Below are 27001 nucleotides of genomic sequence, written 5' to 3'. Positions count from 1 at the left end.
GAGGCCGGCCGGGGCGGTGAGCGGACCTGGGCTCTCGCGGTGACCGGAGGGCCAGGTGGGGAAGTCACTCCGTGGGGAGGGCAATGAGTTCAGGGTGCCTCGCATCTGTGCAGCTTCTGTTCTCTTACATTTCCCCAAACTCTGTGGCGAGATGAAGACAGACTTGCACCTTTCGCTAACCCTGAGGGCGGTGGGAGGCTGCCTTCCACGCGGGGGGTGAGGACGTTCACGGACTCGGGATCCGGAAAGGAGAGCAGGTTTGAGAGGAAGGAAAGGGGTTTCCTTTTGGGTATGTCAGGCCCTGTGGGTGTGCACGTGGGGTTCCAGGAGGCGCGCAGGTGGGGAAGTCTATTCAAGAGGGAACTGGCCTACGGGCCCTGAGTCGCCCTGTGGGTGAGTGAGGCCCGGGCCACGGTAGGTCGCCGAGCAGAGGTGCTGACGGGGAGCGAGCAGGACAGGGCCCCGAAGGCAGACAGACAGCACAGAAGAACCCCAATGGATGAGCGCGGACCGCAGAGAAGGCAGGGCGGCGTGGAAAACAGAAAGTGTTTCCGGAAGGAGAGTGCTTAACTTACCAAATGCTTTGAAGTCAAGTACTATGATCTAAAAACTGTGTTGAAAAAGAAGACTATCATTTTTCTATCTTTTTAAATTGCTTTAACCTAAATCAACCAATCCATTTATCCACCAACCTTTCTTTATTTTTCTTATTGGAAAATATTCTGGGAGTTATTTTTTCTTGCATCTCTTTTGAGTATGTCTTTCCTGTTATAAACACTACTATCCAAACAGGACTATAGCATACAGAATATTAGAATATTTTTATTCGTTAACACTTCATGTGGGTGCCATGTGGGGGAGTTGCTAACTTTCCTTCCCTGGGACTCCTGAACCTAGGTGTCTTCTATGGCTTTCTCTGTGTTCTTTTAGTCATACACAAACATACATGCATATGTATACTTTTTAAAAAATGGATCTCATTGTATTTTTACTTCTCTAAACTTACATATATAGTAGAAATCCCTCCAAGTCATTATGAATCTAACTGCTGTCTAATATTCTTGGTGTGAGTGTGTCAGTGTTAATTTAACAATTGATGGGCATTTGCTTTGTTTCCATTTTCTCTGAAGGAGAGGCCAATCAACTCTCCCAAAGCAATTTCCTGCTAGAGACCTAGGATGGGAGATGCCAGGGTGTTTGAGATCCTGTTGGCAAGTTGTTTTGAAATTCTTTCCATGAGAAAGAACACAGTGGAGATGATAGCCTGTACAGTCAATTCTCACCCAGAAAAAGAGAATGTATATTCATGGCTCGCTCTCTCTCTCTCTCTCCTTTTTCCTCTCTCTCTCTCTCTCTCTCTCTCTCTCCTTTCAATATTTAAAAATGTATCAGGCCCTTTTCCCCCCAACACTTATTCTTCCCTCCTTCTGCCCCCATATGTCCTTTTTTAAAAAATTATCTTTATTTTTGAAAGTATTGCAGATGTTCATTTTTTTCTCTCATTGACCCCTTCCATCCTGCACCCACCCATTCCAGGCCTTCACCACACTATTGCCTGTGTCCACCCCCATTATGTCCTTTAATTCCAAAGGAGGGGGTTGCTTAACTTAAAAGAAGAAACTGAATTTCTATCTATTAAGGTCTGGTAAGAAATTTTATTGTGGTATCTATATATATAAAAAGCCAGCTACTGGAATGACTGGAATGACCAGTTGCTATGACACCCACTGTGGCTAGAGAACCGGCCCCATTGCGGGGTGGGGCTGGCTGGCCAATCCCCCACAACCCTTCCCCCTGGCCGGCCCCACCACTGATGGGCCCCCACCATCCCATCAGCCTGCAGCCAGTTCCCCCTGGCTGGCCCTGCACCTGATCACCCCCTCTTACCCCAATAGGGATGGAGCCAGCCCGCTAACCTCCTGCAGTCCCTCCCCCTGCCCGGCCCCACCCCAGATCAGCCCCCCCACCCTGATCAGGGGCAGGGACAGCCGGCCAACCACACATGGCCTCTCCCCTAGGCCGCTGGCCCCGATCAGCACCCCCCACCCCATTCGGGAGAGGGGCCCACTGGCCAATTGCCCACTGCCCCTCCCCCCAGCTGGCCCTGCCCTGAGCCCTGATCTGGGTGGGCCAGCCAGCCAACTTCCCACCATCTCCTTCTGATAGGTCCAGCCCCAATCTGCCCTGATTCGGGCCGGGCTAGCAGACCCTACCCGTGCCACAAATTCGTGCACTGGGCCTCTAGTATAATAATAGTAAAGTGCTTCTCGTACAGGATAAGTATTTTTTACATTTGTTTAATGTGCTAGTGTATACTAGGTGGTGATATAAACAGTAAATATTGTGGGTCACAGTGAGAAACATACAACAAGGAAAAAGAAACAAGTTTTGTTAAGCAGTGACTTTTGAGTGCTCAATTGGGACCTCACTAGCAGATTTCCTCTTGCATACCAATCTTGTGGCACACATGTTTCATATTCCGATATATAATTGCAAATATCTCAATGTCCCAAATTTTGGGTGGAGGAGGGAATCTTACTCATGAGTGGCTAAACTTTTTGGATTATAAACCCATGATTATCAGGGATCTATATACAGTGTACTGTAAGATTTACAGAGGTAAATATGGGGGAGCACAGAAGTGCAATGCCTAATTCAAAGGCGTGGTGATGGATAGAGTGGTGGGCAGCTTCTCAGAGGAGGTGAGAGTAGTCTTTAGGAGCAATTAGGAGTTTTGTGAAAAAAGGTATTCTGTTCTAGGAATGTAATAGGTACACAAGGGACAGAGTTGTACAGAGTGAATTCTGGTAACAACAAACGATTTGTTATATCAATTATAATTGATATAATGGTGAGAGACAGGATTGGAATGTTTGGCATACTATTTTGCTATACTAAGGAACTTGAAAATTTTTAAAAATCTCTCATATATTAGATTTTTATCTAAATAATAAAAGCCTGAGCGACCGTTACGGTGGAACAACCAGTTGCTATGATGCACACTGACCAACGGGGCAGACACTCAGCACAGGAGCTGCCCCTGGTGGTCAGTGCTCTCCCACAGGGTAAGGAGTGAGCAGGCGGGGGGTTAGGAGCAAGCAGGCGAGCAGTTAGGAGCGAGGGGTCCCAGACTGCGAGAGGGATGTCAGCCTGCAGGTGGACATCCCCCGAGGGCTCCTGGACTGCAAGAGAGCGCAGGCTGGGCTGAGGGACCCCCTTCCCCAGTGCACAAATTTCATGCACTGGACCTTTAGTATATTATAAGCAGTTTACAGTCATGGTATCCTATAAAGGTTACCCATGAATTCTTAAATCATGTATCAATATAATTTAGGAATGCTAATTTAGCTTTCTATAATATTTATTATTTATAAAAAGGAAAAGCAGTAGACCAATTTCTGTTTTGAAAAATATTACTACAAAATTTTGGTAATATTCCCTCTTACTTTTATTTTCTACTAAGCACTTTCTTAGTGCTTGAACTTTCCATTTTTACTGAGCCAGTATGCTCTTGTTGAATTGAACTGTCTGCCAGAATGATCGATGGCATATGGTTGCTTAGCCCTTGTATATTTTGGTTTTATCGTAGAATCATTGCTATCTTTGTCTTAAGTATCTGTTTTTCTCATCTCTCATCTTATGGGCTCTTGGAGGTTGTAATATCCTATATTTGTACACATTTTCTTTAATCTGTATATGTCTTTACCTTTTCTTTTATTCCTCAAAGTATTTTTTTGCCTTTTCTATTCAAATTAGCAACAGATTCTTTTTGTTCCTTTTTTATCCAATTGAAAAAATACTTGATACTTCTGTAATACCATTAAGGTAGTGTGTAGCACTGGCATTTGGCCAAATTTGGGACATCACTGCTTTGTCAGGATGTGTCTGCTTTTTTGGCAACCTGCTGGATTAAAATTACAGTTGCCTGACATACTGATTATCTTTAAAAAGAAACATATCTGTCAAGTTGTATCAATACAGTTCCATGAAAACAAAGTCTGAGGGAAATTCTCTGTCATAGCTTCTCAGATGGAAATAGAATCTGCAGAAAATTTTGTTGGGAGTTGTACTTAGTGGCAAACCAGAATCTCTCCAGGGATTCTTACTGTTCTCAGCTAAAGGTCTAGTCGGTTTGCTTGAAGCCTCATCTTACTTGATGGCTTGTACTGATGAATAATGGATGCCTTTGAATGTAAGTATTTTTTGTGTGAATTCGTTGCTGAAATAATTCACAACATTTAATAAATATATTTAGTAGTCTGGTGCTGATGCTATGATGGCTTTGTAACTTAGTCATAATCTTCAGCAATATGTACAAATGTTTTTTAAAAGATCCTAAAGAGATTGTTTGAAAAATAGCAAATTAGGAGCATGTTAAAGAAAAAACCCTTTATGAACAACAATAAACATTTTATAGATCTTTTTAACGTCTCATTTATGTTAAAAGTACAAAAGCTACTACCTCATGTCACAAACTCCAGAGAATAGAGAAAGACAAAAAGTAATTTTATATTTTTATTGATTCCAGACAGAAAGGGAGAGGCAGAGAGAGAGAGAGAGAGAGAGAGAGAGAGAGAAATATCAATGGTGAGAGAGAATCATTGATCAGCTGCTTCCTGCATGCCCTCTACTGGGGATCAAGCCCAAAACCCAGGAATCGAACCTGGGACCCTTCAGTCCACAGACTGATGCTCTATCCACTGAGCCAAACCAGCCAGCGCAAAAAGTAATTTTAAATCAAGTGAAGAATTGAGTTTTCAAGCCAACAATCAACTCTTTTATTTGAGATGATGCTAAAATGTAGGAACAAAAGAGGAGCAGTGTGAAAAAGAGATAAAGAAAAGACAAAGGAATATTTACTCAATAAAATGGAAGTTATTTTAATTACTTAACACTACCAAGAACATTTTTTAAAATGTTGGGTGAGGGAGAGTTCTGTGAAACAGATATGATTAAAATAAACTGTTATGGAAAGAATTTTGAAGATGGACTAATGATATATAGTAAGAAGCTAAAAACTCAGAATGACTGCAGAAATTGGCACTGCAGAGAAAGGGGAAAAACACACACCAAGAAACCAAGGAGTAAATGTTTATAAATCATACAGAATGCAGAAAAAAGGGACAAGAAATAAGACTGAGTGGGGCTATATATATGGAGGACAGAATAATAGATAATTACTGTGATTGAAAAAGGAGATTAAGTAGGTGAAGAGTTCATTGGGTATTGTTTTATTGCTGAAGTTGGTAGGAGAAATACGTGTAAACATTTTATCAGAGACGTGGATGAAAACTAGTAAAATGAAAACAGGCTATGTACTGTCTAAATTGCCAGATCAAAAGATGAATTTTAAAAAGCACAGACCATATAGCAAAAGAATGAAAACAGGAAGGAAGCATAAAAATGTAAAGATAAAATAAGATAAAAAATAAGACAATATCTATTAAAACCCACTTAAATGGGATAATCTCATATTTTTAAAAAACTCATATTGGGCCAAAAGAACAAAACCTAAGATGACTAAATTTAAATAAAAAATGTGGGCAATGATATTCAAGGGTAGTGCTAATGGGAGTTTAAAATAGAGTTGCAATACTGTGACCCAGTAGAACTGAGTTCAGGATAGAAGTGTTATGTGGGAATGGCACACTATAACGCTGAAGGGTACAGTCTGCCTTCAGATAAAACTCTCCTGAACTAAGTAGTGCATTGAGTATACCACTGAAACAAAGGAAATATATAGGAAACAAAAATATAACTGGTGAAAAAAATTTTCACATAGTATAAACCATGTAGATTTCTGTTTCTTTGATATTATTCCCTTGGCTAATATTCAGTATAAATAGCCATATAAGTTTTGTTGTTGTTTTTTTCCTACTTTTTCCCCCTTTGCTCTGTCTACCCTTTACAACCACTGTTTGGATATGAAGTGTGCAGTCCATCAAACCTATCACTTCTCACCCTATAGACCACCTCATGACCTACCTCACAAAAGAAAATAGTGGCCAGAAGATATAAGTAACCTTACTTCTCCACCTACTCACCCTCACAAACTATTTTGCTTCTTTGCGTAGAAGAGATGTTTCTCATTGGAACACTAATGCCTGCCATTTCCCCTGCTTCATGTCCTATGTGATTAACAGACCATATCTCTAGCTCAGATCTTTCCTGTGCCACACACACACACACACACACACACAGCCATCTGCCTCCTAGACCCTTCTCCTGAGATGCCCGTAGGCTTCTGGAACCCATCATCCCCAAATGGAACACATCCCTTTCCTCCCTAATGTTCTTCCTCTAGCATTCATTATGTCAGTGAATGGAGCCATGTTCACTGGAAGACTCCTTTTCTCCTCCTGAGGGTTGTGGTTGGTGATTGGTGGGAGCCATAGTGGATTTGTTTGTATTATGAATGGATTGTTTTAGCTATGGACAAAAACATTTGTCATATTATTTACAACACCAGCAGTGTAATCATCATTTTGGCAATGAACATTTGGAAGAATTAGCTCTACTCTATGACTGTTATTTTTATTCCCCAAATTCATACCTTTTACCATGTCTCTTGGGGCAGAAAAGCATTTTCACTTTGAGTATGGGAAGTAACTTTCTCCACTGTTCAGAGAAGACAGTGGGATCTAAAGAAAAGCCTGGGAAAAGATGATAAAACTATTGACATAGGGAATTGGGGCTGGTGGCACTTGGCTGTGGGGAGAGGTAGCAGGGGTTTACAAACAGGCTCTCTATAAAAGGGCAGTCTAACTATATACATAAGCCAGTTTGGGTCATGGTTTTACTCATTGGTAGTGACATTGTGTCTTCATAGAGCATTGTAAGAAAACAATTGTCTGTTCATAATACCAAGAGAAACTGCTCTGTGCTTTCCCAAGGAAAAGTGAACTATAAAGTTTCATGGAATTTTAAATTGCTCTTTCTTACTCATCAAAGAATAATAAGAAACTATTTTATCACTTTAAATTTGTGAGAGTTTGGAACATAATTTTTCTATTAATTGGATATTTTAATATTTGTCCTGAATATTTTTTCCTTTTCTATTGTAACTGTGGTGACAAATTACTATAGAGTTATTTTGAATCTCTGATTCTCAAAGGGTTAGGGAATGGATGAGGGAGGGATGGTGCTGGTGGTGTCTCACGTCTTTGTCTCTGTTTCTGTCTCTCTCTCTCTTTTTGCCTCCTTTCCTCTCTCTCCCTCCTCCTCCCCCCCTTGCACTCTCTCTGAAAAGCACTGGAAAAAATTATCCTACAGTGAGGATTAAAATGTATACATACATATATCACAAGTAGCTGAAGTTGATATATCAGTATCAAATATGAATGTGAGTAGTATTTTTGTTTTTAATGTGTTGAAATGCTAGTCACTTAAACTACTTTGTAAGCACAGGCTTTAAAAAGAGATTTTTATGTTTATGAAAAGGGAATGAATGAATTACTAAGTCTAAATATTGCTTAAGAGTGTTTAAAATTGTTGAGGCAGGAATCAGGTTGAGAACCACAGATTAAAGATTTTGAGAAAAGCCAGGACAAGATCTGTTCTAATTCTCTCCAGCAACTGAATGGCCATTTGAAAACATTTTTCAGGTTCTTTTTCTTTGGCCGGGGGAGGGGGGGGCGGGATTCCTATTGCCACAGCATGAAGGATTCACAGTAGCAAGTGTGATATCATTACTGATAGTTTAAAAGGATGTGAAAGCCCTTATTTCTACAGAGCATATTGAACCAAATTAATACTAAGAAATTATCTTTATTTTTAGTGAGGCAGTTTCTTCATTGTGTCAATTTAAAATAAGGACCATGGAATAAAGTTTCAAACTAAGCTAAACCTATTACTTTTAAGGCATTTAAAGATAGGCTGCATTTGTACCCTAAACAAGGTGAGTGCCTATAGTCTAAGGCAGTGGTTCTCAACCTTCTGGCCCTTTAAATACAGGTCCTCATGTTGTGACCCCCAACCATAAAATTATTTTCGTTGCTACTTCATAACTGTAATGTTGCTACTGTTATGAATCATAATCTGATATGCAGGATGGTCTTAGGCGACCCCGTGAAAGGGTCGTTCGACCGCCAAAGGGGTCGCAACCCACAGGTTGAGAACCGCTGGTCTAAGGGTGCATGTCCCTTTACCCCCACTTCTGCTCGTTAGTTTCTGTCTGCTGGTACCTTTGCCTCTTTTTAAGGAAGTGGCACGGTTACTCTTCATTTCGTGTATGTCAAATATCACAAGTAGCCCTGGCCTGTTGCTCAGTGGTTAGTGGCCCACAGACCAAAGGATATTTTTTCCATTGCTTTTTAGAGAAAGTGAAAGGGAGGGAGGAAGGGAGGAGAGAGAGAGAGAGAGAGAGAGATTGAGTCAGAGACATTGATATGAGAGACACATTGACTGGTTGCCTCCCACCCACACCCAGCCAGGACGAACCACAACCAAGGTAACCATAACCGAGGTACCCCCACTGAGGTATGTGCCTTTGACCGGGAATCAAACCCGTGAACAAGTAGCTGAAGTTGATGGATCAGTATCAAATATGGATGTGGGTAGTATTTTTGTTTTTATTGTGTTGAAATGCTAATAATTTAAACTACTTTGTAAGCATAGGCTTTAAAAAACAAGTTTTTGAGCAAGGGACAATTCTAACAGCTTCCTTCACAGGCCTTTTACCTGGTTTGCAGATTCCTGCCAACTGAGTTCTATAATAAAGAAGACAACTATTTGAATATCCCATTTTATTTAGAGACAATGGCCTACAGATCATTGTTTAATATAAATTTTTTTCCTTTTCTTTCCACATATATTTTCTGCTAGATATTGAGGCTAAAACATGTCACAGTTGTAACAACAAAGAAAAATGTTAAAGCCTTAAGACGTGAAACCTACACAGTGGATTTTATTAAAAAGCAGATTGAGGAGTTCAACATAGGGAAGAGACATTTAGCCAACATGATGGGAGAAGATCCAGAAACTTTTACGCAAGAGGATATTGATGTAAGTACAGTTGCTCTGTGGAAAAGTAATTGCTGTAAACTTTTAGATGCTGAAGGCACTGTTCTTCAGCCCGAGCCCTTTAGGTCTGTGTAAATTTAATCAAACTGTCAGAATAAGGAAAAGTACTTTGCAAGTGGAAACTATGGTTTCAAAGAGAGATTCTACTCTGTATTTGAAGCATAATAAAGTGTGGTGAGTTTTAGATTTCAACTAGAAATGGATGTTTTCCTTGATTTAAGGTCATAGGAGCCACTATGAATGCTTATACAGAGTTTGGAAACATTTATCCTGTAGGTAGTCTTAAATTTAGCTTTCTTACAAAATGATAAAACAAATGGTAATGGAAATAGAGTCAGGTTTATAGGAAATCCCATAAATAAATCTAAGCCCAATGTTTTTTATCAACTTAACTATATATTTGAATTTTTAAAGTAACAGCATGTCCTAAGTGATTTGAGAATAGGCTAGAATGCTAGTCACATGCCATTCTTGAATTATAATCCTGAGAAAAGTAGTAATAATATTACTTTTTTGCTAGACATGCCAAAATAGCTAGCAAAAGAACTTAACAATTTAACAATTTTGAAGATTGTTCTAATTTTATAAAAAGTAACATATGATATCCAATGGCGATCTATATTTAACAGAATAACATCTTTGTATAAATTTAACATTTTATATTTCAAATATATAATTATTTTAATCATTTTGTGTTTTTAGACATTTTAGTTTATTTCCCATCTTTTTGTATGCCTTTCTTAATTATTTGTAAATGGTACTTCAGTATCTTTCTGAGGCACCAGACCAACATGTTTGACTAAGCTAGAAGGATTTCTTATTGCCCTTGTAGGTCCAGGTGACTTAGAGTTATGGACCTCTTAGCTGCTATCCTGTTTTTTGAATTTTATGGTAATCTGGGCAGTATTTAGGGATATTGAGAAACCTGTATTTTTATAAGAGTGATTTTAATCAAAGGTTGTGTTCCATTTTTAGAAGAGGAAACTGAGGCACAAAAAATAAGCATCATATTTAAATATCTAAGTATGGATAAAGGGGAAACATTTAAAACTTCAAACTGTGAACCTTCTATTCTTTCTTCATATCTGCCTCATTTCATAGATAATGGATATCCGACAGTATCCAGAATGTATTACATACTTTTTAGCTACATACTCAAAATATTATGATTTTCAAGAAGAAAGGGGCAACTTTCAACAATAAAGATTTATTTTTAAAAAAGGGCAAAAAGTAACTAGTGTTTGTATACTCAAAAATTTTTTATTTTTTAAAGAAGAATTAAAGGACCAAAAACTAAATAAGGTCTTCTTCTGCCTTTAATAACATGTGTCCTTCTAAAACATAAGGGAATAATGAGCATCTTAGCATAGTAGTAATGCTACAGAATTATGTTTTTCAAAGAGAAATACACTTCCATATCTCTGCGCCTCTAAATCTTCTCTCTTGAGATAACTTGTGCTGTTTACTTGTTTTTTGTTTTTGTTTTTGTTTGGTGGCTGATTTATCGAGACATACTTCACATACAATCTCAAGAGTGTACTTCACTGGTTTTTAGTCTGTCCACAGAGGTCTACAGCCATTACCACAGTCTAAGTATAGACCGTTTTCATCACCCCATAACAAAACTTTGTACCCTGTAGCAACCACTTTTCAACTTCCTCCATTCCTCTCAGCTCTGGGCAACTAATTTCTACTTTATATCTTTATAGATTTGCCTACTCTGGACATTTCATATAAACAAAATCATAATTCTTGGTCTATGGTGATTGGCTTCTTTCACTTAGCATATTGTTTTCAAGATTTATCTATGTTTTATCATGTGTCAGTTATGCATTCCTTTTTATTGCCAAATACTTTTCCATTGTATGGATATACTACATTTCTTTTTAATCCAGTCATCAGTTGATGTGCATTTGAATTGTTTCAAATTTTGGCTATTTTGAATTATGCTGCTATAAACATGTGTAAAAGTTTTTGTGGCGGTCACATGTTTTCAGTTCTCTTGGGTATGTACCTAAGAAACCATTGCTAATTCAAAGTCTTGAAGATTTATACGTATGTTTTTTTCTGAGAGGTTTATAGTTTTAGTTTCTTACCTGAGTCTTTTGTTCATTTTGGGGTAATTTTTATATGTAGTATGAGATAGGGGGCTAGTGTTATTCTTTTACATGAGGCTATCCAGTTGTCCAGTGGCATTTGTTGAAAAGACTGTTGTTTTGCCATTGAATTGTTTCATCACCCTTAATGAAAATCACTTAGCTGTAAATATAACAGTTTATTTGTGAACTCGCAATTATATTTTATTGATATGTATGTTTATAGTTACACCAGTATTCACTCTCTTGATTACTGTAGCTTTGTAATAAATTTTGAAATTGGGAAGTACTCCTACTTTGTTCATCTGTTTCAAGAACATTTTGGCTATTCTGTGCCCCTTGAATTTCCTTAAGAATTTTAGGATGAGCTTGTCAGTTTCTATAAAGAGCCAGCTAGTATTTTAAAAGAGATTGTGTTGAATCTCTAGGCCAGTGATGGCGAACCTTTTGAGCTCAGCGTGTCAGCATTTTGAAAAACCCTAACTTAACTCTGATGCCGTGTCACATATAGAAATTTTTTGATATTTGCAACCATAGTAAAACAAAGACTTATATTTTTGATATTTATTTTATATATTTAAATGCCATTTAACAAAGAAAAATCAACCAAAAAAATGAGTTCGCGTGTCACCTCTGACACGCGTGTCATAGGTTCGCCATCACTGCAGGTCAATTTTGGGAGTATTGCCATCCTAATATTATCTACTGATCTGTGAACATGGATGTCTTTCAGTTTATTTAGATCTTTAATTTCTTTCAGTGATATTTTAAGTTTCCAGAGTTTAAGTTTGGCATTGTTTTTCTAATGCTTAAATTAAAATCATTAATTTCTTTTTAAAATTTTAAGTGGAATTGTTTTTCTTTTCTTTTTTTTAAAATTTATTTTATTGATTTTTTTACAGAGAGGAAGAGAGAGGGATAGAGAGTTAGAAACATCGATGAGAGAGAAACAGCAATCAGCTGCCTCCTACACACCCCCTACTGGGGATGTGCCCACAACCATGGTACATGCCCCTGACCGGAATCGAACCTGGGGCCCTTCAGTCTGCAGGCCAACGCTTTATCCACTGAGCCAAACCAGTTAGGGCTCTTTTTGGATTCTTTATTGCAAGTGATTGAAATACAATTAATTTTTGAATATCGATCTTGAATCTTTCAACGTTGCTGAATTCATTTACTAATTCTTATCGTTTTTTAGTGGATTCCTTAGGATTTTATGTGTTCAAAATGTCACCTGCAAATAGAAATAGGTATAGTTTTTTTTCTTTTCAGTCTGGATGCCTAATTGCCCTGGCTAGCATCTCCAACAATGTTGAGTAGACATGATGAGAGTGGACATCCTCATCTTGTTCTGATCTTAGGGGAAAGCTTCCAGTTTTCACCATTAAATATGATGTTAGCCAGGGGGTTTTTTGTAGATGCTCTTTATCAGATACAGGAAATTCCTTCCATATATAGTTTGTTGAACATATTTATCATAAAAGGATGTGGGATATTGCCAAATGCCTTTTCTGCTTTTATTGAGATGATCATTTCTTTTATTGGTATGGTATATCATGTTAATTAATTTTTTCTTTATCTTTATTAAATTGAAATAGTATCAATTACTTTCATATTGTTAGTATTGAAGAGACAAGCAAGCCTCCCCAAAAGCTTATGACATAACGAATCATAGAGTCAGTCATAAAGCACAGTCTTATATTGTTACCTATAGATTTGTTCTAGGAATGATAGCAAATCTAGATTTTTGTTTGTTTTTTAATATTGCTCAATGAAACATTACTTATTAATAGTAAAACTTCTAACAGGACCTAACACAAAGTATAGGATGTCAATTAAGGTTCATAAGAATCATATTTTATTCTGTATCAAACTTTTTGTTCATATACATATATTAGACATTTTATTCATAAACATGTAAGGATTTTTTAACAAGAAGATCTTTAGATTAGATTTTTTAAAATGTATTTGGGGTTATATAAACTTCAGGTGCACAGTTTATAATATGGCATCTGCATACTCCATTGTGTGCTCACTATATGATGTCTGTCACCATATATTTGACCGCCTTTACCCTCTTTTTTTTTTTTTTTTTCTGTATCAAATTTAATTAATACTTTAAAACAGTGATTTTCCACCAGTGTGCCACAAGAATTTTTAAAGCCTATGATATCTGACTATTTAGTCAGGGGCACTGACTACAGTCTTTAGATTGTTAAAAAAATGACAACAGCCAACACAACAATAGCTGTCCGATGTGAAAAAATCAAAATTATACCTTTTTTTTTTTTTTGTCAGATTGGCAAAAAATATAATATGGTTTTTGGTGTGCCACACAATGTTAGTAATTAGTTTACTAGTATGTGTGCTATGATATAAAAATGGTTGAAAATCGCTGCTTTAAAGAATACAGGTTATTTGGTTTTTTGGTGTGTGTTTTTTTTTTACATTGATTGATTTGGGTGTTTAACTTTGTGTTCCTGGAATAAACCCCACTCTGTCAATGTGGATAATAATTTTTTATGTGTTTCTGGATTAGGCTTGCTAGCATTTTGCTAAGTTTTACTTCTAATTGATACTGGTCTGTAGTTTTAATGTCTTTGTCTGATTTTGACATCAGGGTAATATTGGCCTCATAGAATGAGTTGGGAAATGATCTCTTCCATTTTTAGAAGAGTTTGTGAAGAATTGGTAGTAATTCTTTAAATATCTGGTTGAATTAGTGAAGCTATCTGGGCCTGGCAGTTTTGTAGGGAGGATAAAACTGGTTTTAAAATTACTTTTAAAATTAGTTTGCTTTTTTTTTTTAAACCCAAGGATATGTTTTTATTAAATTTAGAGAGAAATGAAGAGAGGGGGAGAGAGGGAAAAACATCAATTGGTTGCCTTTCATATATACCCTAACTGGGATCGAAACCTGGGTATGTGCTCTGACCGGGAATTGAACCCTCGACCCTTCAGTGCAGGGGAGGACACTCCAACCAATTGAGCCACACTGGCCAGGGCTTGTTTGCTTTTTAAAATGGTCCTCCCCTCTCTCCTGTGACCTCTGTGTTCCTGAGTTCTCTGCAAGATCCCACTATCTAACTGACTTTACCCGCCTTTACAACCTTTTGGGATGTACGAATGGCATATTTAGCTCACTGAGAGAAACAGAATCAGTCAACAGGTTTGTAATTCTATCTGAAGGGATAAACATTTTCACAGCCTAAGTATAAAAATGAATTAGGTTGTTTGGGATGGTTAGTTCATTGCTTGGATATTTAATCAGAATATTACTTAGGGATGTTAAAATTATTTTTATGAGAATTTAATTTCTACAAAGTAGACATGATCTATAATTTAATTCAATCCAGTTAACTCATTAAAAGTCTAGGCTCACTGTATGTATAATGTTCATGTAGGTAAATTAGGTGCCATTGTATTTAGATTAAACCATTTATTCTTTTATATATTGGAAAGTTTTTTTCTACTGCTTATTAACAATTGCTAAAGTAATGATAGCCAAAACCATCTATGAAATGAATTTAAGCATTTATTTTTAAGATTTAAAATCTCTGCCCTGGCCAGTGGTCAGAGTGTCAGCCCGTGCACCAAAGGGTTATGGGTTCAATTCCTGGTCAAGGGCACAAACCTGGGTGTGTGTGTCTCTCCCTCCCCTTCTCCTTCCTCCCTCCTCTCCACTGGCTCTTAAAAGCAGTGGGGAAAATATCCTCGGGTGAGGATTAACAACAACAAAAAAATGTTTTCTTAAGTGTCTATTTTCATGTATGAAATATCTTTACATTTTTTTTGTTAAGGTGTTTACAACAGACATATATTGGTATTTCCATCTAGAGTATACTTTTTATATTATTTAGAGAAATCTTAAAGGATTCTATCATTCAGTCAGAGACAATATGTTTAGTTCTGGTTTTTAAAATATAGAATTGTTTTCCAGAGAAGACATGTTAAACAACACTATGTAAATGTAGTAGATGTTAGCTATTCTGTACTTTTAAAAATGCATGTGTGTGTATGTATATATGGTGAAAGTAAGTTGATGTAATTTTGTGTCATTGTGCTAATAGAATATAACTTTTAAAAATCTTCCTTAGATTTAGCAAAAAAAGTAATGAAATCATGAATTAATATGAAAAAATATCTAATTACTTGTTTACAGTATAGAGGATCTTCTTAAATGAAGCTTAATTTCTTGTATTGTGAGGGATATAGATGCAGAACATGTGCAACTTGTTAAGTGGATTTTTTTAAAAAATAAGTTCATTGTTGTTGAAGTGATGTTGTAGGAAGATGCAAAACCTGGGATGAGGAGATTTTTTGTGGTGTCACTAACTAGCACTGTAATATAGCAAGTCACAGCATTCTGTCACTTGTTTTTCTGGTCTCTAAAGTAATACCAGCTGCTTGCCTAACTAAGAATATAGGAATGTGAGATTAATGCAGTGTATTAATAAATAAATAAAATCTACCATAGCCTGAATCACTTCCTAGTTTTCTAATTTCCTTTGCAACACAAATCTTCCATGCCACCTGACACTGAATGTTGGGGAGAATAATCTGAAATACTGTTGAGTACATTGATTTATCACTGAGTGACATAAACTGGAGGTTGTGTTGTATAATGGGTTGGTGTTTTGTCTCACCTCACTAAAAGCCCGTGTGAGGGAGTGTTGCCATTTTCCTGACACCAGTGACCTAATTCTGCTGTGCTAGACCTTCCTCAAGTGATTGATCTGCTTCACTAAGTCTCACGTATTATATCAATTAACTCTTGGCATTTTATTAAATTTAGTGGACCCCGGTTGGCATCTGAGTAGATATGAAAGCAAAGAGGACAGTGACAACCAACTGTTATCAAGGCATTAAAATTATACACCCATTGTGGTTCCTATTTTCAAAACTATTTTTGTAAGAGGTTTCAGCTGTGTGTATAACTTGAAAGACATTATAACTGATGAGTCTTATTTAATTTTCATACTGACATAATGTTTAATTATTTCTAAACACAAAAATGAATGGTTTGATATCCAAAATCAGGAAAATACGTTAAGCCTCCAAATAGTCTTTGGAAGAGCATTGCAGTTGCTGCTATATCGAATTTATAATGCTTTGTATAATGTGTTTGGCTTTTAACATATAAATTAAAACCAGGTTCAGTAATTTTTCTTTTATTTAATATGATCATGAAATTAGATAGTCCACATAATGGAATTTTTCCAAAAAGGGAATCCTATTTTTAATGATTTGTAATGAAAAATGCCACCACTTACTAAACATTGCTTATACATGTTCAGTTTGCTGTCTGGGAACCTGATACACATTATCACATTTAATGTTTATAAAATCTGTATGGGGTAGTAAGTATTCATTGTTGAAGAAACCAAAACTATACAAGGTCTTTCTGAACCCAAAGGCTATTTTTCTATACTTTCAAAGATTATTGTTTTGGGTAACATTTTCTAAGATAAGTTGTAGTTTCCCCAACCTTATATGTAGAGTTTAGTGAGTATAACTTAATCTTACAGTGCCTTAGGATTTTCCTTTATAGTATGGTTGTTAAACAATGATACCCAACTGTGGCTCATAGTGAATGTTTGTTCCTGTACTGAATGGCCTGGCTGTGCTTTATTCTGGATCCTGCCATCTCCTTTCCTATCAAAATGTCCATGTATATGTGTCTGCCTCTAGCCTCCCTCATGACTTCCAGCCTTCTAGCATAACTAGACTTGTTAGGTATGTGAGTTAAAACTAAGGGCCATTGGCCTCAGCATGAGGACCTATATGACCTTTCTGCTAAGTAAAATCATGAATTTATGTCAGCTATTTCTGCTCTTCATAGGCTTTTTTGTTGTTGATTTCTAAGTTTACAACTTTGTTCCCGAAGATTGAGCTTGAATAGAATTCTGGCCTCTGGCCTCACTGAGTGTAGCGTATATAACTTACATCTGAAAGTTGTATTTAGCTAATCTTACATGCTAGTATAGCCTTAACTTAATAAGGCTTTAAAAAGAGTTAAGTTACATTATTTAGAAGATTTTAAATTATTAAACCTCAGCTTGTGTATCTGCTACAATTTTTTTTGCAGAATTTGCTATATTTAATGCTCAATCTTGATATTAAATTTATATGAAAAAAATATTTTTAGTTGGTAAAATACCAAATTAGCTCAAAAGAAATTGGTCATGGACAGGTATAGATTTTCTCCATCTCAAAAAGCTTAATTTTTGGCTGATTTTTTAAAGTATATTGAAAAAAAAGAAACCACTTATTGCTCTTTCACGGTAAACCGCTATGGTGTTACTGATAACCTTCAGAAAATCTAATAAGAGAAAACACAGGTCCCTCTAACAATGAGTAGTGTATATGGTGTCTTGCTGGAAGTGCTTAAAATACAAGCTAAATATTTTGAAAATAGATCGTAATACAGTGGTTCTCAACTCCTGTTCTATAAACCGTTCACTGGTAACTGCCAAATGCTGATTAGTGTATATAAAAGAAGTATTTTTGGCTGTAACAGTATATATTACTATGAGGGGGAACCTGTCAACTAAACATTGAGCTGAGTGGGTTTTGTAATTCAATGTAAAGCTGTTACACTTTGGTCAAAACAAGAACCATCCTATATAATAAAGAGCTAATATGCTAATTAGACTGAATAGCAGAACATCCAGACATTCTGGATGACCATCTAGACCAGTGGTTCTCAACCTGTGGGTCGCGACCCCTTTGGCAGTCGAACGACCCTTTCACAGGGGTCGCCTAAGACCATCCTGCATATCAGATATTTACATTACGATTCATAACAGTAGCAACATTACAGTTATGAAGTAGCAACGAAATAATTTTATGGTTGGATCACAACATGAGGAACTGTATTTAAAGGGCCAGAAGGTTGAGAACCACTGATCTAGACAAACTTTTGGACGAAGCCGGGGCTGCGAGGGCTGAGCCCCTTGCACAAAATTCAGTGCATCAGGCCTCTAGTAAAGACATAAACCTCATAGTCTGTCACAGAGGCAGGGCAGAAAACACTTGTCCTTAAAGAGTGACCGAGGCTAAAGACTGGCCAGTGAATAGTCAGTGTCCATAGAATTTTATAGACATTATAACTCATTGTTATGCTAGAGTAGATTCCAGGTCAGGCTGGCTGAAGCCCGGCTGACTGAAAGCCGGTTTCTAGGGTTTTGTTTAGCTTCTATATTTGCAACATAGTTGCTTAGAGTTGCAGCTGAGAGGCCGGCAAGTCAGGCGGGGAACATTGGAGTCCGCCGTCACTGGAGCAAGCAAGCCTCCCTGTTCGCTTCAGTGCATGGCTGCCGGCCGCCATCTTGGCTGGCAGTTAATTTGCATATCGCCCTGATTAGCCAATGGGAAGGGTAGCGGATATACGGCTAATTACCATGTTTCTCTTTTATTAGATAGGATAACTCATTGTTATGCTAGAGTAGATTCCAGGTTACAGTGATTGCTAACATGTTTAGTATTGTTTAGTCTTTTAATCCTTTCACATGTACCATCAAAAATCATTTTTTTCAAAATCATGCTATAAACACAGAGAAGTTGAGGGCCACTGATATTTGCATTTTCTTTTTTGAATTAGGCAGTATCAGTTATAAATATTTTGGAGACATTTCAGTTATATTAAATAATATGAATGCAGAATTGCATTTACATATACTAATGTCTTTATTTGGGAATTAAAAGTTAACTTCTACATTACTACAGAATTTCAGGAAAAAAGCCAGCAAATTGATATATAACACTGTTGAAGTCTACCAATTACTTTTTAATTGGTACTATAGACCTCATTCTGAAACCAGAATGTTTTATTCTCCTAAGTGTGAATATGCTGTATGAAGTTTCCCTAATTGATTTGCTGTGCCCATTCCATTTGATGTATCATTTTTCACAATATTTCATAATTTGTGCTCACTTCTAATGAACAGAGTCGTTAGGACAGGCATGTCTAAGTACAACTGACAGTTAACATTAGGTGCCAGATGCAGTTTATAAAGTAATGTAGAAATGTAGAGAACAGTTTAAATAAATTAGCACCTGTACATTAGTCTCACTTGCTGGTAATTTATAAGCGCATCAGTAGAGATGACATTTAGGTAAGTCATTGATCAAGTTAACAGCTGCAAACCCACTGCCCAGCTGGGATACCTAATTAATTGAGATTGCATTCCTGACCCAGAGCTTCTCCTGGGTTCAGCCTGCAGTCCTTTTATACTTTGACATAAAACTAAGAATATAGTTAAATATTCTGTTTTCATTTCAGGGAACCAATATTCAGTTACCAATATTCTAGTTAAAATCTAAAAAAGTAAGAATTATGTTTACAAATGAGAATTACTCCATGACTTATTTGAATTAATTTACAAAAATTTTTAAATTCTTTACTTTTGTCAGTACTTTTTGTTTTAGATTCAAGTAAGTCTTACTGTAGTCTAATAAATCTCTAAAGGATTCTATCTATACTTATCATTAAATGTATATAGATGCTTTTCAATGTACGATAATGTTACATCTTAATAAACCTATTGGTAAGCTGAAAATATGTCAGAAATAGAATGTTTTAAAAAAAGACATTGACTACACCTAACATACCGAACATCATAGCTTATTAGCCAGCCTACCTTAAACGTGCTCAGAACACTTACCTTAGCCTATAGTTGGGCAAAATCAGCTCACACAATGAACATACTGTGGAGTGTGTTGGTCCTTTATCCTTGTGATGGTCTGGCTGGCTGGGAACTGTGGGCACTGCCACTGCCCAGCCTCAGGGGAGAGTATCATACTGCATATTGCTAGCCTGGGAAAAGATCAAAATTGGAAGTATGGTTTCTACTGAATGTGTATTGCTTTTGCACCTGTGTAAAGTCAAAAAATTGTAAGTCAAACCATCATCAGTTGGGGACCATCTGAACTTCACCATTTTTTTTCTCAGAAGAAGCAGGAGTTTTTTTGTGTTTTGTTTTGTTTTTGTGCTAACCAATCATCAACCAAAGCCATGTATGTAACAATTTTTTCAAGTGTGAGAAAAGTTTAAAAGAACTTTGCTAAGTTGAATTCCATAAAAATTGAAGTACTTAATATAGGAACTATTAAGGTTGAACTTATTATAGGAAAACATCCTTTGTTTTCTATTTCTGTGGCTCAGATTTTTTTCTCTGTGAATTTAAAGCTGAAAGATTAAGGCATCAACAACCTTAAATCAGAGTAAAGTAATAATTTTGTATATATTTCTACCTGTTCATGGATGTTGATATTTGAATACCAGTGTGTTAACTACAGGCCACATCTAAAGTCTGGTTCCTAAGCTGAGAAAAGGTCTCTTGACACACAAACGATAATTCTTAAACAAAAATATTAGGCTAGTAATACTGTGTTCAAGCTTCTTGAAAAATCATTGAGTTCCAACTGATAGACATATTTTTTATTTTTGTGGAAGGATTAGGTTTCTTAGTCTAAAGAAAAGATTGGGTAGATTGTTCAGAAGTGAAAAAGTATTTATTTCAGATAATTATGAAATTTCTGTTAAGTCTGTCATGGTTGATAAACTTGGTCCAGGTGGGCCAAACCCCAGTTCGGATATGGAATGCCAATTTTCTGTAATATTAAGGCACCTGACGGCCTACGCTGTTTCCTACTGATTCTTTTCCCCTTGTGCCTGGGAGGTGCCACATATGAACCAGGGCGTGATAACACAGAGCAGTTGACAGATAGGTGAACATTAGCAAAGAGTCAAGTGTTTCCTCCAGTGGCTTTCTGGTTGACTTAATTTCACCTATCATAATATTTCAATTCTGCATTTTTATTGTGCTGAGATAGGTCTTTTTGAATAACGTTGCCAGAAAACTGCTAAAAAAGCCCAAGTATTTTTACACTTTCTTTACCTTAGTGTCTTATTTTCTTTTCCAGCTGTACTTCTGAACCTTTCCTAACCAAATCTTTACCTTAATTTAAAATTATATATGAAATCGTTCATTTATTCCCAACCATGTTACTTATTCGTTATTATAATTCTTATCTGAAATACTCTCTTTAGCTTTATGTTGAATTGGAAAATTGTAATTTTGAGAAGCCCCAATGACTCAAGAAATCAGCCTGTGGAAAATTTTATCTTCCATGAAATGTTTCCCAGTGTGGGACAGAGGCTGTCCAGTGTAAGGAGTGAAGACAAAGTTGTCTACCATCTGCAAGCAGAGCTTGGGAACTCTCTTGAGCTTTTTGAGAGGAACTGCTTGAGGAAGCCAAAGAGGCAAACTACTAGGGGTAAGGGTAGAGGTGGAGAGTTTAAATTATATTTGGAAGGGCTTGAACAGATCCCTTTCTACTAAAATCAATGTCAATGCCCTAATAAACCAACTTAGGGCCATGGAGTATACTTGCCACTGACCTAATTTCTCCTAGCCTGGCCTTGAATTAGGGCCCAGTAATCCTGGTCAAGTAAGGTGAAATCTTAACATTGGGACTTGTGGGGTGGGAAAGGAGGAAAGCTGTTGTACTCCTTTAGTGGGTCTTCCTCCCATTACAAGGCAAATTGGGATCAGTGCCCTTGTAGCTCATACAGAGCTTCCAGTAACAAGAGATTGCAGTAACTCCAACAAGATCGTGCTGGTGACATTGGTGCTGAAACAGATGACTGCAGTACACGTATTTTCATGCTGTATAGACATGTAGCCTTTCCAGTAGCTGCATCACTACCAGCAGCAGGCTTTGGAAAGAAAGATGATATGCCCCTTCCTCCCCCTACCATCCCCATCCCTACTTTGAAGATGGTGGTAGGAAAGAGTTACTCTGGACTTGGACTGAAAGTCACAATGGAGAGCGAGGAGGGCACTGCCTTGCGGGCATGTTGCAAACAAAGCCCTGTTCTTGCAGGATCATGTGCCTTCAGGTGAGCCTCCTAGGAAACGAGGAGGTGGGCATTTGTCATTTTTGTCATTGTTATGGGTGGTTGGTTTTTCCCCAGTGCTTTGTTTCTAGGAGGAAGGAGTTACAAAAACATGCAGAAGGAATTTTCAGTATTTGTCAACAACAACAAAAAAGCAACACAGCTTTTTCTTTTCAGTGGCAGGTTAAGATTAACTACAGAAAAGAACAGAAGGTTGGGGGGACAACTAGAGCTGTGCCAATAAAGACCCTTGAATTATTAAAACTACAAGAAGGCTCACTGGGGACCTGGAGACTTTGGTGATGTTACTCTCATTTTCAGCCAGATGTATGTTTGTGGGCATGTCTATTTTTTAGCGCTTTCAGTATATAAATGTTTCCCACTCCTGCCCCAGCTTTGAAACTCAGGTTGAAATGGGGTAGTTAATACAAGCTCTCTTGCCTTAGACATGGTAAATTCAGGCCGTCTGGTCAGTAGCACATGGCCTCAATAGTGCCAAGAGAGTTGTCAGGAAAGTTAGCGTTCCAGATGGTTCCTGTGATAGCATTACCCATGCAAGCCCCAAGGAACCAAGTCATAGGTCAGAAGTATCAAAATGCCACTGTCCAACCCTCTTACCTCACACAGAAGACAAAATTAGGAATGCTCACGACCAGCTTCACTGCAGAAATCTTCTATTCGAAGACTATTTGGTTGTTAATACTCTCTTGTGACAGTATATGCTTATTAATTTAGACCAGTACAATTTAATTACAAACTTTGTAACCATTTAATGACATTTAAAAACCTTGCCAAAATATACAACAGTAACATCAGTACAGTGCTAGCTATACTGCATGAAAGCTTTGGTTAAAATAGTCAAGCGCTGTATGGTTGCCACTAGCTGTGTGTTTCTAGAGAGCTAGGAGGGGAATATGGCTATAAGAGAGGAGAAGACAATGACCTCAAATGGAAGAGATCTAAAAAGAAGCCTTGGTGATTCCTGACAAAGCAGTTGCAGGATTGGAATTACCGTGAGGCTAGATTGAATTGTGTCAGGAAATAAGGTTATTTCAATAGGTGAGTAATTGTTACCCTAAATGTAAATGGTCTGAATTCACCAATAGTAGCAGAGTGGATTAAAAAAAAACAACAACCAAAACAACAACCGTATCCTGCCTACAAGAGACATATCTAAGCCTTAAAGATAAAGGCAGATTTGCAGTAAAAGGGTGGAAAATGATTCTCCAAGCAAATAACATCCACAGGAAAACAGGTGTAGCCATACTTATATCTTCAAAATAGATTTAAAGATAACAAGAGACAAAGATGGACCTTAATACTCCATTGACAGCATTAGACAGAAGAACCAAACAGAAATTCAATTAAGAAATATCAGCCCTAGAGCCAAATGGTGGTGTAGTAAATGCTGATACTCGCTGCCTCCCACAACTCCATCAAAATTATAACTAAAATACTGATAAACTATCATTCAGAACCACCTGAAAGCTGGTGAAATGGAAGGCCTACAACTAGAGAAGTAAAGAAGAAAGCACATGGAGTCTGGTAGAAGGGGTGGAGTTATGGAACGGGCTGGTCCGACACCCATGTGTCTTTTTTTTTTCTCCCAATTGGGAGGGATATCTCAGCTGTGGAGGCCTCCCATGAGGAGCAAGGGTTTCCCAGCCCCACACCAGATCCCCAGCCCAGGATTCCAGAGCTGGGAAGAGAAGTCCCTATAACTTTGGGCCATAAAAACTAGCAGGGATTGTGGCTGAGTGACACAGGCTGCTGGAGACTCATTCAGTTCCTGGTTCATGAACTTATATGGTCCCACTCCCTCTGACCTCCACAGCCCACACAGGGGCACACCTAGAGTGCCCAGCTCAGGTGATAGAAAACTAAGCCTTTGGGCCCTAAAGGACACCTACTGCACAAGGCCACTCTACCAATTCCAGGAGACATAGCAGCTCTACCTGATACATAGAAACAAACACAGGGAAGCAGCCAAAATGCAGAGACAAAGAAACATGTCACAAATAAAAGAACAGAAGAACTGTACAGAAAAAGAACTAAATGAAATTGAAGCAAGTACACTACTAGATATAAGGTTCAAAACAATAGTTATAAGATTGCTCAAGGATCTTAATGAGAGCTTCAAGGAACATAGTGAGACTTTCAGGGATCTTAGTAAGAATTTCAAAGACATGAAAAAGGATCTGTCAGAAATTAAGCATACACTAACTGAAATAAAGAATAATTTACAGGGATTAAACTGTAGAGTAGAGGATTTTGAGAATCGATGATTTGGAATATGAGGAAGCAAAAACCACCCAATCAGAAGAGCAAAGAGAAAAAAGGAGTCCAAAAATATGAAGATAGTGTATGTAGCCTCTGGGACAACCTCAAGCATACCAACATTCTCATTATAGGGTTGACAGAAGGAGAAGAAAGCAGACAAGCAAGCAAGGTATTGAAAACCTATTTGAGGAAATGACAGAAAATTTCCCCTACCTGGTGAAAGAAATAGCCTTACAAGTCCAGGAAGCATAGAGAGTCCCAAACAAAAGGAATTCAAAGAGGCCCACAACAAGATACATCATAATTAAAATGCCAAAGACAAAGAATCTTAAAAACAGCAAGAGAAAAACAGAAGAAGAAGGAAAAAAAATAAAGGTCTAAAATAGGAACAATAAAATGGCAATAATACATGTCTATCAACAATTGAACCTAAAAATCAAAATAAATGAACAAGGAATCTAATGAACAAAATAAACTGATGAATAAAATAGAACCAGAGGCATGGGAACATGGAACAGACTGACAAATTTCAGAGGGAAGGAAGGAGGGAAGAGATTACCGAAGAACTTAATTGCATATATGCATGACCTGTGGACACAGAGAGTCGGGTGGTGAAGGCTTGGGTGAGGGTGGGAACCAGGTGGAGGGGGGCAAAAAGGAGAAAGGGGGAACATCTGTAATACTTTCAACAATAAAGATTTTTTAAAAATAAAATACATGAATAAATAAAAGAAATATCTGCCTTCAATGAAGCACTAGACCAAATGGACATAATTGACAATTACAGAACCTTTCATCTGGAACATCAGATTATATATTCTTCAGTGCACATGGAACATTCTCAAGGATAAACTATATGTTGGGTCACAGAATGAGCCTCAACAACTCCAGAAGATTGAAATTATACCAAGCGTATTCCCCGACAATGATGCCTTGATATATTAGAAATCAACTACAAAAAGGAAGTAAAGAAATGCCCAAGTGTGTGGAGATTAAACAACATATTACTAAAACATGACTGGGTCAAAGAAGAAATAAAAGATGAGATCAAAAGACATACAAAGACAAATGAGAATGATGATACAACATATGAAAACTTCTGGCATTCAGTGAAAGCAGTAATAAGAGGGAAGTTTACATCATTGCAAGTCTATCTCAAGGAACAAGAGATATCCCAAGTAAACAACCTAACATCAAATCTTAAAGAACCAGAAAAAGAAGAACAAAACCCAACGTGAACAGAAGAAAGAAAATAATAAAAATTAGAGCAGAATTGAGTGAAATAGAGAATAAAAAGACTCTACAAAAATTTAAAACAAAGAGCTGGTTCTTTGAAAAGATTAATAAAATTGACAAACCCCTGGCTACACTCACTAAGGAAAAAAGGGAAAAGACCCATATAAACAAAATCAGAAATGAGAGAGAAGACACCACAGACATCACAGATATACAAAGGATCATACTAGAATATTATAAAAAAAACTATATACCACCAAATTAATAACCTAGAAGAAATGGATAAGTTCCTAGAAATATATAACCTTCTTAGACTAAGTCATGAAGAATTAGAAAATCTAAATAGATCAATCAGCAGTGAGGAAATTGAAACAACCATCAAAAACCTCCCAAAAAAGTAAAAATCCAGGACCAGATGGCTTCACCAGTGAATTCTACCAAATGTTCAAAGAAGATTTAAAACCCATTTCTCAAATTCTTCAAAAAAATTGAAGAAGAGGCTTTACTTCCTAACATTCTATGAGGCCAATATAGCCCTGATTTCAAAATCTGACAATAATAACACAAAAAAAGAAAACTACAGAGTAATATCTCTGATTAACACAGATGTAAAAATCCTAAACAAAATGCTTGCAAATCGAATACCACAGTACATTAAAAAACAATAATTCATCACGATTAAGTGGCATTCTTTCCAGGGGCACAAGGATGGTTCAACGCACACAAATTGATCAATGTAATGCACCACATTAACAAAAGAAGGCATAGAAATCATATGATCTCATCAATGGATACAGAAAAAGCATTTGATAAGATACAATAACCATTTATGATTAAAACACTCAATAAAATAGGAATAGAAGGAAAGTATCTCAACATAATAAAGGCCATATATGGTAAACCCTTGGGTAATATCATACTGAATGGTGAAAAACTGAAAGCTTTTCTTCTAAGATCAGGAGCAAGACAAGTATGACCATTCTTATTCCATACTAGTGACCTGGTGTGTGAATTCGTGCACATTGAAAGGAAATTAATTAGAAGGTGGCCAATGGGGCGAGACAGGCCAGACATGCCCAGGAGCCAACCTCTGGTCCCTCCCTGGCCAGCCACACCTGGGGTGGCACCGTGGCTCGAAGGGCGTCTGCAGAGTGAGCGGGTTCCCTCTGGGAGGTGGGGTCCCTCAGCCTGGCCTGCAGGGATTGGGCTAAAACAAGCTCTCCGACATCCCCCGAGGGGTCCGGGAGTGCGAGAGGGCACTCTGCAAAGTTGCTGTCGTACTTTGGGTGTGGAACATAAATACAAGTGTGCAGTAAACCAGATTCTGGATCAATAGTGCCCCGGCAACAACATAACCCACGGCCGAAGTTGGAATAGTGTGGCCCCGCGAGGAATCAGGCTCCCTCCTCTCTGGCTTTAGGGTGTGTCACCCGAGAACTGTCCCTGCCAAGTCTTGGCAGCTCCT

General features: G+C 37.5%; 1 protein-coding gene across 1 annotated transcript in view; it reads left to right on the top strand.

Annotated features, from left to right (window-relative positions):
- MRPS9 (mitochondrial ribosomal protein S9) overlaps positions 1–27001 on the top strand; it is a 67022-nt gene that overhangs the window by 646 nt on the left and 39375 nt on the right. The window contains exon 2 of the mRNA XM_014541126.1: positions 8824–9003. Within this exon, the coding sequence (XP_014396612.1) occupies positions 8824–9003 (180 nt within the window). The remainder of the gene's footprint in view (positions 1–8823; positions 9004–27001) is intronic.

Source organism: Myotis brandtii, unplaced genomic scaffold, assembly GCF_000412655.1.
Source record: "Myotis brandtii unplaced genomic scaffold, ASM41265v1 scaffold263, whole genome shotgun sequence".
Lineage (NCBI taxonomy): Eukaryota > Metazoa > Chordata > Mammalia > Chiroptera > Vespertilionidae > Myotis > Myotis brandtii.
The sequence above is the reverse complement of the archived record's forward strand: the minus strand, read 5'-3'. Positions and strand labels throughout refer to the sequence as shown.